This window comes from Diceros bicornis, chromosome 18, assembly GCF_020826845.1.
Source record: "Diceros bicornis minor isolate mBicDic1 chromosome 18, mDicBic1.mat.cur, whole genome shotgun sequence".
Classification (NCBI taxonomy): Eukaryota; Metazoa; Chordata; class Mammalia; order Perissodactyla; family Rhinocerotidae; genus Diceros; species Diceros bicornis.
The window spans coordinates 56195006-56209261 of NC_080757.1; the positions used below are offsets into that span (position 1 = coordinate 56195006).

At 39.6% G+C, this 14256-nt stretch overlaps 1 protein-coding gene across 7 annotated transcripts in view; it reads left to right on the forward strand.

Annotated features, from left to right (window-relative positions):
* UNK (unk zinc finger) overlaps positions 1-14256 on the forward strand; it is a 34294-nt gene continuing 20038 nt past the window's right edge. For 4 of the 7 annotated variants that reach the window (XM_058561646.1, XM_058561651.1, XM_058561647.1 and 1 more), the window contains exon 1: positions 2-154. In XM_058561646.1, coding sequence (XP_058417629.1) covers positions 51-154 — 104 coding nt within the window. In that variant the 5' untranslated portion in view covers positions 2-50. Of the gene's footprint in view, positions 155-4463; positions 4721-5017; positions 5183-5307; positions 5411-14256 lie in introns of all 7 variants that reach the window. The other 3 variants (XM_058561649.1, XM_058561650.1, XM_058561652.1) reach the window with 3 other exon arrangements.

The following is a 14256-nucleotide window of genomic DNA, read 5'->3' on the forward strand; positions in this document are numbered from 1 at the left end:
GCAGACTGAATAATAAAAGGGGAGCGGCGAAGAGGCAGGAAGACAGGACCATGTCGAAGGGCCCTGGGCCCGGCGGCTCCGCAGCTTCCTCGGCGCCCCCGGCCGCTACCGCTCAGGTGCTGCAGGCACAGCCCGAGAAACCGCAGCACTACACGTACGTAGAGCCCCCTCCCCCCCCGCCGCGCGCGCACGCCTGACGTCAGCGGCCAGCGTGAGTCACGCGCGCAGGGAGAGCGCGAGGCGGCCTCTCCCTCCCCCCTTTCCTGCTCCGGCCCGGCCCAGACCGGTTCCAACCTGCTGGGGCCGGTCTCTACTGCCTTCAACTGCTACCAACCTCTGGTCGGGCCGTGGGGCGGGAAACTCGGGCCCCGCCATCGAGTGGGGAAGGCGGGAGCTCGGGGTGCGGAGTGCAGCACATCTTAGCCAGGCCTTCGAGGCCTAACTGTTCCTCAGACCGTAAAACCACAGGACCAAACACTCGCGGGGCGATAAGGAGTCCAAGACACCACCAGGATGAGTTCCTTATGGGCCAGTCCTCGAACGGCCTATGAATGACCATTAGCGTGAAGTCTTGTCAGGCGACCCGTGTACTGTGCACAGGAGACCTTTTGTCTGTAAGGCCCTATGTTGTCCACGGAGGCAGCTCTTGCTTGAATTCACTTAAACAGTTGACCCGGCCCGAGGGTAATGGGGTCAGAATATGTCCTCGGGCCCAACTGAAGTGTGGCATGAGGGGGAGCCCCAAATGCTGACACTAGGAGAGTCGAGTAAGAGGGAAAACCTCCTCCTGGGAATCTGCTTTTAAGTATGGGTCCCTTGTCTTCTTGCTCTTTATTCCCTTTCAAGGCACGTTAAGCAACTACTTGGTGCTGGTGCTAGACAGAAAGATGAAAAGAGGCGGCCCCTCCTGTTAAGCAAAATGTTGGTTTCCATTTTCCCTGATGCTCTTTGAGTGCCTCTCATTCCCATGGGTCCCGATTGATGTGCGTGTTTAGATGGGTCCCCAAGTGTACCTCAGGCTGGCCAGAGATTGGGTACCTGGGGGTTGAACCACCCTTAAGAGCCACACAGGAATGCCACCTGGTGAGCCAAGAGCAGGAAGCATCTGTTGGAGTAGAAAGACCTCAAAGCAGATAGGAGGAGCGCTTGTTTGTCCCTCACAGAAGACAGACCCATGGGGAAACCATCCTGGGATTGGGGAACATCGGTTTTAGGAAGTATATTGGTTTCTTTGTGAGATTCTCTGCTCTTGGTTGAGATCATTTGAAGCTTTTTCTTGGCTACAGTCTGACTCATGTTAACTATAACTTTTCTAATGTGGCTATTGCTTTGCTGGTCCTTTCTTACTGGAGTTCTTTCTACAATCCTTCCATTGGTTTTGGTGAGATGATTTTACCTCAGAGAATACTGATCAGTTGAATGGTGTGGTCAAGCAACAGTATGGTCTTGATTTGGAAATCTGCAAACTTCACCTAATTGGCACCTCTTTATAATCTCTGGTTGCTTGGATCACGTTTTTTACTAAAATACCTGTAACATTGTGAGTAGTGTGAGTCTTGGTTTCAGCAACCTCTGTTTCTATGTCGTGTTGACATTGAGTATACTATGGAATCTGTATTAGAAAGGTCTTCTGATCATTTTGGAATTGGCAGATGAAACAAGTCAGCAGCTGTGTAAATGTTAATATCTTGAGTCTTTGTTCTCTTGATGCTCGCGTGTTTAAAATCTCTTTCCATTCCTTGTGGGGTAAGTGCAGAGTAATCAGTCTTGGCTCTTGAGGTGGCTTAGTATATCAACAGTAGATGAAATGCTCAAGCTTGATTGAGTGATTGGAGGTTGTAGGTGTTCCCATCTCTTTATTTTATGTTATCTGTTCATTTTGTGTGTGTGTTTATGTTTTTGTCTCCAAAAATCAGATTTAGAGGTCAGTTGTCTTCCTTGGTAGATTTATGGGCATTCAGAAGCTGTGATGATTTGGAAAACTACATTCCCTTGTCATCCCAGGTCTGAGGAGCAGGGAGTGTGAGGACATAGATGATGGCAGTACCAGTACACTTGTTGGCTCTATTTTTTTTTTAAGGTGAATCCATTTGTTGCCCTTGGGGGTTAGGAGACAGGAACATTTTTATGTTGATTTTAATATTTGCTATAAAACGTTGAGCTGCCCAGCATTTTTTTATTCTCCTTTGCAGCATGAATTTCCAAAATTTGTTCCAGTCTGAATATGGCCTCATCTATTGTGTTGATCCCGTTGTTGAATACAGATATAGACCTTTTGTTTTTTTGAATGTTTGTATTTTTTTATCTGTCAAATTTTTTATCTTTTAAAACTTTCTTATACGTTAATTACAATGTTGCTGTTCTTGTTAGTGCTGTGGAGTGGATTCCAACTCCTAGCGACCCTGTGTACAGCAGAGCTGAACCCTGCCCTGTCTTATTGCACCATCCTCTCACCCTCTGATGCTGTATCAGACAATGCTCTGCTGCTATTCATAGGGTTTTCATGGCCAATTTTTCTGGAAGTGGGTGGCCAGGTCCTTATTCCTAGCCTGTCTTAGTCTGGAAGCTCTGCTGAAACCTGTCCACCATGAGTGACCCTACTGGTATTTGAGATACAAGTGGTGTAGCTTTCAGCATCACAACAACACGTAGCCACCACAGTATGCCAATCGACAGACAATTAATTACATTAATTTTGTGTATTTTTTGTGCCTAATGTTATTTGAGATTATGTGACATGCAGTAATCTTTGCAGTAATCCAGAAGAAATTTATATTAAAATTGAGTTTCAGTCATCATAATGGCAGACAGTCTTGGCAAACACACTTGAATCTACCAAAAACAACAATTGCCTTCTTTTCCTTTATTCTTGTCCCACAGCTAAAGTCCTAGAGTTTGAGCCCTCGTTTTCCTAAACCAAGAGGATTATTCATAACATAGTTTGAAGGATAATTGTTTTGTTGGTATTTTTTTTATAAACTCTTGAATAATTTTGCTTTAAGGGAAACTTTGAAATAATCCTTTCAGCAAATTGGGATAGCAGGCACTTGTGGTAGACCTGAGGAATCCAACCCCTTTAGAAACAGTTATATCAGAATTTCCTCTGTTTTGCAGTTCCAGGTATTTGATTAGCATTCAGTAAAATAATAATGTGTGTATATTAGTACTCTTCCAATACAAGAGCCACATGACCTCTTGCTAGGTAATTTGCCATTCTATTTGACGAAGACTAAATTTAATCCAGCTTTATTCAGAACAAGTGCATATTATATATTAGAAGAGTTTTTTTTTTTTTTTTTTGGTGAGGAAGATCAGCCCTGTGCTAACATCTGCCAATATTCCTCTTTTTTTGCTGAGGAAGATTGGCCCTGGGCTAACATCCGTGCCCATCTTCCTCCACTTTATGTGGGACGCCACCATAGCATGGCCTGCCAGGCAGTGCGTCGGTGCACACCTGGGACCGAACCAGTGAACCCCGGGCCGCCACAGTGGAGCGTGTACACTTAAGCGCTTGCACCACCGGGCTGGCGCCAGAAGAGTTTTATAAAAACAGATTTAAGAATGGGAAATTTTGGAGCAATTACGTTCCAAAATGTATCTACAAGTTTAGTTAACTTTGGGCTTTTTACTGTATAACAATTATATTATTAAAAGTGTATTGTTGAAAGGTGACCAAAAAAACCTGCCATCTAAAATACCCAGGTTTCTGACCTCATTATTTTGACTCTCTAAGGGGGTGTAAGCCTCAAAGACTAAATCATTTTTGGATTCCTTCGTCTGCAGTTGATTCTTAGACTTCTCAATGCCCTTACGTTCAAGGAAAATGAAATTCTAGTTTAGTGACGATTTCTTGGAGTTTTCTGGTCACTGGGTGATTTCTTATAGGTAGACAGAGGATAAATGCTTTATAGCCTCGTCTAGCCAGGTGTCACTTTAATGTAGGGCTGTTTCCTGGGCATCTTTAAACAAAGATAATGTAGTAGTACTTCTATAGATAATTATTTTGAGGCAAATTTGTTAGTTTGTACGTTATATAAATGTCATGAACTTCCCTTGATTGCATCTGATTGTGTTTTGGAAAATCCAGGAAACAAACATGTATTTAAACCATTATTGCAAATTGCAATTACATTGTAAATACATTACTAGAGTACAACTTGTTGCACAACAGAAGTCACTGGACTCGTTGCTTAGAAGCCTCAGCCAGGATGAGTTAAATTACCAATAACCATTTTCTCGATCTTGTTTACTTGTTTATCAAGTAGGACTAATTTCTTGTAGGACAAAAAATTAAAAGTTCATTGTAGCCTTCAATCAAGCCCGCAAAATCCCCATTAATAAGTGTTAAGTGCCCATGCTAAGGGCAGACTCAAGCTTAGCACCTAGTTGATAATTGCTATAATCTAAATTAATTATTAAAGTGAAGATTTGCTTAATGGTTAAGTTTTTTTGTTTTAATCCAGCTATGTTAGATACTAAAGAAGGCTTCCCCACAATCCATATGCATCTGCTTTGACTGGTGGTTTCTATCAACCTACAAAGACTGTGACTTATTGGTGAGGGCAGCTGGACAACTCTGAGAGCAACTTAGAGAAATCCATCTTGGGCACACTCTATAAAGGAGCTCCTTCTCTGGAAATAGCACCCCAGATAAGTGCACAAAAGCAAGACACCCTCGTGGAACTACTTCTTCCCGCTTTCAACACCCTGATGCCTGAAGGTGAGGTCTCCTTCCTGTGTGTCTTAGAAGCTGTGAGCTCAGTTAGATAATGAGAGCCCTGCAAAGGCCTGAGCACCACACATCTGCAGGCCCTCCTGCCAGGCCTTTGCCTAAAGGTTGTTTTGTCTCATGAGGAGAGACTCTAGGTCAGAAGAGTGGTAAAATAAAAGTAAGGTTGCATTTAAAGCTATATTACTTTAAATAGTGGACTGGTCTAGGGATTATTTTCCCAGATGGGGCAATATTTGCTTAATGATTAAGTTTCTCATTTTTTTGTTGTTTTTTTTTTTAATCCAGCTATGCTTGATACTAAAGGAGGTTTTCCCACATATGCATCTTCTGTATTTTGAAATTGCAACTATGGACAGTTATGGCTAATCCTAGTAGATTGTCTTCCCTTCTTTTAACATCTTGGATGAATTTGGGGCACACTAATGTGTTATGTGAAGATGGATGTTGAATGTAAGTTTCTCTGCTATTCTTAGCCAATATATAGAAATTGTATTAGCTTAATTGCTAAAAATGCCAAGAATTTGGGTTCAGTATCCTTCTGGACAGTGTAGCTTTCTTGTTTTCTTACCATATAGCTACTCTACAGATTCACCCCAGCCAGCCATCTTAAAATACCTGCATGGGCAACGGAGCTATCTGCAGAGAAAGTTTGGGTAAAATCAGTGCATATGATAATAGGTATGGGGTTTATTTTTGGGGGTGATGGAAGTGTTCTAGAATTAGTGGTGATGGTTATACAACATGGTGTATGTACTAAAAACCACTGAAATGTATACTTTAAAAATGGTGAATTTTTATGTTATGTAAATTACATCTCAATTTTTTAAAAAAATCAGTGCATATGAGTCCCTACTACTAGAGAGGCTTTAGAGCAGATGGCCTATCAGGCATTGTTATTGCCTGATGTATTGATATATTGGTAGCATCGCTCAGTATGGGAAAGCCTGCAGTTTGTGAAAAGCTCCTTGGTGCCCTTTTCCCAGCCTTCTCAATGGCTTGGTCCCTGTGTATCCATTCTAGGTGAATGCCCCCATGTTGTGAGTCTGCAGAGATGCTTTTGAGATAAGTGAATACTCAGCAAGTTTGAGACTCCTAGTTGATGGTAGTTGTACTTAAAATTGTCTCTGAATTGATAGCCGTTTTAAGGAACAAGCACATTTTTCCCAATGCCTTTGTAAAGTGAATTGTGTTTACTTCCTAGGGTGGGTGGGAGGTAGAAGAGAAGGTTGCTGTTCTGCTAAAATATAGTAGATTCCATTCTTCAGGTATTGTGATGATTGTTTTAATGTTCACATGGGCATATCTTTAAGGACAGGCCATTTGTTTTAGGCATTTAAAATGATATCAATGGCTATAATATTTTAGTTCAAATAATCACAACAAACTTTTTATTATTTCTCTATAAAATCCCTCAATTTTCACTCCTTTTTTCTTTGCCAGTGTGTAGAATTTGACAGCAGTATCAAGAGCTGATGAGGAGGAGAAGATGGAAAGGAGTCTAGCAACTTAAAAATCTCATAGCATTCTCTGTGAGGTGACCTTTTTCCTGTTGGTGGCTCAATTTATTTAGGAGATAAAGAAGATACTAAGTCCTGTGACAGTATCATCATGTCATATCTGAGCTTATTGAAATGTTTCCCCCCTTTCCTTATTCTTTATATCACAGTTTGCTTTTCGTGTTTGTAAGTTGACTCGTTTGTTTTCTGTTAGTGTTTGAAACAGTGTGGCCACCATGAGTCCTACAAAAAAAACTTCTAATGAGGAAGGGGAAGGCCCATGTTCCCACCTTTCTATGAAATTTGGCCTTTTCACAAAACTACCCCCATTGAAGAAAGGTAGTTATGCTTAGAAAATAAGAGGTTGATAAAAACCTTTGGCATGGTATTTTATGACTTAAAAGTTTTAAGTAGTAGTTTTTATATTTAAGCCTTTATTTTATTTTTTTTTATTTTATTTATTTATTTTCCCCCAAAGCCCCAGTAGATAGTTGTATGTCATAGCTGCACTTCCTTCTAGTTGCTGTATGTGGGACACGGCCTCAGCATGGCCGGAGAAGCAGTGCGTCGGTGCGCGCCCGGGATCCGAACCCCGGGCCGCCAGCAGCGGAACGCGCACACTTAACCACTAAGCCACAGGGCCGGCCCCTAAGCCCTTATTAATTTTGGTAAGAACATTACTACATCTTTTTGATGTCGCTTTTACTGCTAAGAGGTGGCAGGCATTTGGTAGCCTGCCACTTTAGGATTTGTGTAAATCAAACCTATTCAAACATAACATAAGTTAGAAACTCGTACTTCTATTTTCTTATTTAAAAAAAAAACAAACTTAAATTTTATTATCGAACTAAGAGTACTTTATAGTGAATACATAAAATGAATATTAAATATCCAGTAAAGCATGTTAAAGTTAACATTGCTGTTTTTATTTTTAGTAACTTATCTTATGGTATTGTAATTATGGCCTGTCAAAAACTCCCTGATGTATTTTGAACAGCTTCTAGAGAGTTGCTTATGCTAATTTGCTACTACTCTTGTTAAGAAAAGCATAGTTAACTGTCAGCATGGTGTTTAAGAGTACTGACTCCAGGGCCAGACTGTCTGGGGCTGAAGCCCAGCTCTGCTACTTATTAGGTGTAGGACCTTGGGCAAGTGACTTCTCTCTGTGTGTCAGTTTCCTGGGGATACCAATGCTACCTGTCCCATGGGGTTGTTACAAGGATTAAGTGAGTTAATATACACATAAAGTGCTTAAAACCATGCTTGGCACTTAGTACAGTGGAAGTACTATTCTTATCAGTATATGAACAAGGCCCAAGTTAGTGCTTTCAGTTGCATTGCTGCTTCTTCAACAGCCTTAATAAAATGCCTTCTTTAGCTACATCCACACTAAAGTAGATTCTTCAGTTCATAGGACACATGTGGGTCAGCATTGTCTTCAGAGCACACTCCTCTCTTGCGCATCCATTCTAATTTTACTTCGGTCGCCATTCTTTGTATAGCCTCCATCAGACTGCCTGTATCTTACACGATGGGATGGGTTTGTGTTACGGATCCATGTTGTAACAGGAAACAGTGTACAAAATAACACATCAGTTTAAACGTATATACTAAAATGTTTATCAAATTGGAGGTTTTTCAGGCCAGCTGTGTACAGGAAAACTTTGAATCAAGCCAAGGTGTTATCTAATTTCAGGAATAATGAACCAGTGTTTTCACTACTCCTCACATAGTCTCCAAAATCAGTGACGTGAGTGACCCTTACATGAACTTTCTGTCCTCAGTTTTGCCAGTTCCAGGATCCTTAGGGCAAAGGGACGATTATAGAAAGAAGGAACCAGGGACACGTAGGACTAGTTGCACACCAACATTGTACCATTTATGGCTCTTGTTAGTTCTTGGGGCCAGGAGAACTCACTGGTGTCAGACCATTCCCAGTGAAGAGTGGGCTGAAATCATTTGCTAGTGAGTGGGTCCTCCACCTTAAAGCGCTTGTTTGCTTAAGTGCCTGTAGCACTTGTACTGTGGGTTCTTGTGTATGTATCTGTGGTTTAGGATAGTTTCATTGTATTCAGGAGGTTCATACTGTCCCTGAGTTCTTACTGTATTACTCTTTGGCTAAAAGCCAATTATAGGATCAAAGCCTTTCTTAAAGGTTCAGACACACTCAGAAATTCACTGGACACTTATTTTATTTGCCTGAATAATGCTATCTGAGCTTGCTTTTTCTGCCAGAATGTTCTAAACCAGGATCACTTAAGATTTGGAAGCCAGATCCCTAGCTGTATAGCGCTTTATCAGAATTGTCCAAATATTTGCCAACCACCATTTTAGCTTTGTTTGGCCCTGTTTTTTAAAAGCCATTTTTTGGCAACTCCCACTGGTGTGGTTATTGTTATAAAGTCGAATGGTTTCTGTGTTATGTTTGGTGTCAAAACAGAATGTGTGTGTATGTTCTTATGAACATTGAATCTAGAACTGCTAGTAGTTTTCCTAAAGCTCTTCAAAAATGAAAGATTTTCAGCAAATTGTAAGAAATATATATATTTATATATATAATATATTTGTGTATACAGTCACGTGCCTTACAACGACATTTCAGTCAACGACAGACCACATATCTGATGGTGGTCACATAAGAGTAGTACCATATAGCTTAGGTGTGTATTAAGCTATACCATCTAGGTTTGTGTGAGTACACTCTATGATGTTCGCACAATGGTGCAATCGCCTAACGACGAATTTCTCAGAATGTATCGCCATCATTAAGTGACACATGACTATATGTATATACATGTATGCATACACTTGGATGATTAATTTAGGATTCTTAATCTGTTGCTTATTTGCTCTTATAATATTCTCTTTGAAGTTAAAAAATATTTTATTCTCAAACTTAAAAATGAAGAATCTTTGATGAACCATGAGCTATGAGCTCTATGCTAAATTTCTTTTTAGGAATTATGTATGTGGAAGAAAAGTAGCCAGTAGGGTTAATATGAATGTGGAAAACAGTAGATTACAGATAAGTGTCATTTGACCCTTTAGATACTATAATATAATCTTTGACAATGACTGGGTTTTTTTTTTTCTTTCTTCCTGTGCTAGTTGTGGAACCCTATCACATTGTGGTTAGATTTCAATAAAGAATATTTAAGAATAGGATCATTTCTTGCATTTTAAGATTCTGTTTCTATGATAAAGCTTGTATATTGCTTGAAAAAGATGAAATTCAGTTTTCATGAGACTAGCTGTAATACAGGTAAACACTGGTGGCTTATTAGGGGTGTGGGCACATCTGTCAAGTTGCCCTATCTCTGCCACCCCTGTGTGAGGCTTGTGAGCAGTGACCACTGACTGGCCAGGAGAGTAGCAGGCTCCCCAGGAGCAGGTGCTTCTTCACAGCCCTCTAGGGCCATGGCCTCCATGCTGTGGGGCTTCCGGGGTGAGTTTCTTCTGTCAGTTCAGTCTTTTGCACCCTTTTTGTTGGGCTCACATATTGCTGTTCACCATGCATATGGGGATTCATCAAGTCCTGAGCAAATCCGGGGATGCAGCACCATCTCTTCCTGTTGCTTCTCGAGAGGCCATCATTGTCTTGCCTATTTGCCTTTTTATTCAGATCTGACCATTCTACATATGTGTCCAAATCAGATTTTACAAATCATAAGCAGGATGACAATCTAATAGTCATTTGCTTTATGAAAAGATTTACCACAGTTCACTTTTAACTTAAAAGAACTCCTCTGGGTTATTAGCAACATACATCTTTAATTCTGGATCAGGATAGATTCCCTGTCGAGTTGTCATTAATGTAGTGGATTTCTTTCCTAACAAGTTTTTTTTTTTAATTCCAAAAGTAATTAATCACAATTATGGTAAAGAAAAGCCAAGATAACCCCTAAAGTCAATAATAATGGATGTATTTTTCCTTCTAGTTTTTCTCTCTGCGTATGTTTACCTAATTGTAGTCTGGTTACATATTTTTTTTTTTCACTTAATATATCTTTAGTTTGTATCCAGGTTTTGCCAAATAGTCATCATAATACACCTTAGTTGTTGGAGGAAACAGAGAAAGGAATTTAATTCATCTCCAGTGATCTGCACACATTCCCAGCAACAGTTACAGAGCAAGCCATCCCACTGGTTGCTTTTCTAGTCTGCGTGTGAGGCTGAAGATAGCAAATTTAGTGTTCAGCATGAGGAACAAGGCTGTGCAGACATTGTGGGGAAGGTGACTAGAGAAGTTACTGGTTTCTTAATTGCCAGGAGAAGCATCTAAGTCAGAGATTAGAATTGCTTCTCTGTGTTTTGCTGGGTTAGTATGTAGCTGCTGTGGACCAGGCTTGTACCACTTGGTATGCTTTATGCATTTGCTTTTTTTTGGACAAACATGTCTTGAATACTTGCTATGAGCTGGCTCTGTGCAGGGGTACAAAGATGAACAGACATGGCTACATACAAAGCAGTTGCAATCGACTGTGGTAGGGGACATACCAGCTGTATTCACACAGCAGTGGAAACATAGAAGAGGAGGCGATTAACACCACTGGGTCAGGGAACCCTCGTGCAGAGAAGAAGCCAGAAGGGTGATCCAGACACACAGAGCAATATGATCAAAAATATGGAGATGTGAGGGGAGGGTGTGGTGTGCTTTGGAATACCAACTCTTGAGAGCAGAGGTTGGCAGACTATGAGTTGTATGCCAAATCCAGTCTACCACCTGCTTTTGTATGGCCTGTGAGTAAAGAATGATTTTTACATTTTTAATGGTTGAATAATATTTCATGACATATGAAAATTATATGAAATTCAAATTTCAGCATCCATAAATAAAGTTTTATTGGAACCCACGCTTATTGGTTTATATATTGTCTATGGCTGCTTTTTGCACTGTAACTGCAGAGTTCAGTAGTTGTGACGGTGACACAAATGGGGCACTCTCATCGCTTTGCATTGCTGTTCCGTGCACTACAAGTCGCAGTGACACAGTTACAACTTGACAGTGTTTCCAGTGCCGTGTGTATCAGCATACCACATGTTTTATTTACTCTTTATTACCAGTGCCTACCTATCATGTCAAAACAAGAGAGGAAGAGAAAAATGGACTTGGAACATCGTGTTTTTGGGGCACAGTGGAGTATGGATTATTTTGTTATCGAATTAGATTGCAAAGCAATCTTTAATCAGAAAACTGTGCTGAAAGAATCCATCAACATTACCTGACTAAGCAGTCATCGCAATATTCCCAACTCATAGGAAGGCAACACTCAGAAAAATTAGAAAATTATAATTTCATCACAGCAGAATTTCTTCATAAAAATAAAAATGAGTCTACAACTGAAGTAAGTTTCCGAGTGGCTCATTTAGTAGCCAAGCAAGGAAAGCCATTTACCACTATTGTATTAAGTTGTGTTTGATCACAGCAGCTGAAGAAAAGTGTCCAGAGAAAACAAACTTGTTTAAGAGTGTTAGCCTTTCAGCAAGAACAGTTTCTCAAAATGTTGAGGTCATCCGGAGCAACAGCAATAGTCAATTAAAAAAAAGGCAAATGATTTTGTGGGGTTTCCTTGGCTCTTGATGAGTCAACAGATACTGTTACTGTTTAGTTGTTTATTCATGGAGTCAATGCCGTGTTTCAAGTGACTGAAAGCCCCTATGAATAGTCTACTTCAAACAACTGCAACTGAGAATATTTTCAAAAAAGTTAAGAAAACACTAATTCAGTACAACTTGAAGTATAATCTGCTAATAACTGATGATGGTAAGAATATGCGTGGAGCAAAACAAGATTTAATTGGACAAATTTACAAAGCTTATGAAAATGTAAAAATATTTAAAGCCTGTGGTTATTCATTGTATTATTCATCAGCAGATACTTTTCAGAAAATATTTGAGTCTATTATGTGTTATTGAACCATTAGGATCAGCGATAAACTTCATTCCCTCTTGTGGACTTAACCAACTATCTATCTAACCAAATACTATCTTGAGTTTTTGTCAGAGAAGCTGAATATTCTGACATGCCCTGTTACACAATAGTTTGATGGCTTAGCAGTGGTCAAGTTTTCTTGTAATTTTTTGAGAGCTGAAATTGAAGTTTTTCTCAACGAGAAGAATCATTTTCAACTACTGTTATTGAATGCTGAATGGCTTTGGAAATTAGCTTTTGCTGCAGACTTGATAATGTTTCTTAAGTCACCCTAAAATTGCAAGGCAAAACGTTGCTTATATGCAGACTTTATATTTCAGTAAAGTCACTTCGACAACTAACATTGTGTGAAGCGTGAGTCATATCAAACTACCTTAACATTTCTTGTGCTATTAAAAGTTAAAACAGACGTGATCTCCATTCCTGCGAAGATTTATGGTGGATGTGATTTCCAAACACAAACTATAGTTTTGGCAGTGATTTTGCATCTTGATATGAATGCAAAGGAAATTTCCATATTTCAGAATCCACTTAGCTGTGCAACTAAGAAGTTTACACCAAACCTTCAATTGGAAATGATTAAAAGGCAAGTATCAAGACTCTCATAGAATTCTATAAATGTCTTCTAAGAGACAAATATGCTCAATTAAAATCACACTTGTGGAGTGATAACAGCATTTGGGAGTACCTATCTATGTGGAAAGACATTTTCAGAGATGAAATATGAAAAATCTTATTACAGAATCAGCATTAACAGATGAACATTTGTAATCAATTTTGATGAAAGAGACCTCCAAGTTATCCCTGCACCCCCAAATCCATTCTTATTAGGAGAATTGTATTACCAAAAATTGTAGCTAAATATTATATCTTGAATTTTATCAATAAAAAATTTGTGGAGATTTGTTTTCCTTTGTTATGTAAGTACCTACTTAATATCCTCAATTTGGCCTCTTGGCCCTCAAAGTCTAAAATACTATCTGGTCCTTTACAGAAAAAGTTTGCTGACCCTGCTCTAGACTTTAGTTTGTTGTTGGGGAGGGGAGCAGGTCAGTGATAGTAGGGGAGGTAGAGTCAGAGTGAGGCCGTGCTAAACACTGTTCTAGAGGCAGCGGGGCACTAGATATGTATTAAAACATCAGCTACTTTCTCCCCACTGCCTCTAAACTTACATAGTTTTTCTTTCAGTTATCTCTGATACTTTTCTGTTTATTCAGTTTGTTCAAATTCTCCTCACACTCCTCCCGAGAGGAGAGTGAAACACCCAAACTGATAAATCTGTTAAGTGAGACAACTTGGAATAGGATTTAAAGTTTAGTTGGAAATTGAGCTGCTGGCAGTTGAGCACTTGATCTAACACCTCCTTGAGAGTGATGTAATTTACTGTTAATCCCTTATGTGTTACCACTGTTGGTTTAGTGGGGCAAATGATTGTGTTTAGATTTCAAGTAGCCTGATTTTTGCTGTTTTTTAGAATTTTGGAAAATAAAGATAATTCAATGAATGTTGAAAGTATTATTTGATTTTTTAAAAAAACTGGATGCATGTATTTGACTTTAAAATTTTTTAGAGAAAAGTATTAATAGTTTTGTAAAGCAGTTTAGCAATATGATATATTATGATTAAAATCATAATCTGGGGGCCGGCGCCGTGGCTTAGCGGTTAAGTGCACGCGCTCTGCTACTGGTGGCCCGGGTTCAGATCCCCGGGGCACACACTGACGCACCGCTGTCCGGCCATGCTGAGGCGGTGTCCCACATACAGCAACTAGAAGGATGTGCAACTATGGCATACAACTATCTACTGGGGCTTTGGGGAGAAAAAGGGGAAAAAATAAAAATAAAAAAATAAAATCATAATCTGTGTAAAAATACTGGGAGGAAATTTACCAAAAGGCTAACATTATTAGTGGTGGGATTAAGAGTGATTTTGCCCTTTTCTCCATTTCCAGTTTGTTTTGTAAAATGGGTATGTTACTTTCATAATAATCTTTAACATTTATAAATAAGCCGTTAGTAGGATAATTAATGTGATGTCCTAAAAAGGAGTGAAAGATAGCTTTTTTTGTTTGTTTGTTTGTGAGGAAGATCAGCCCT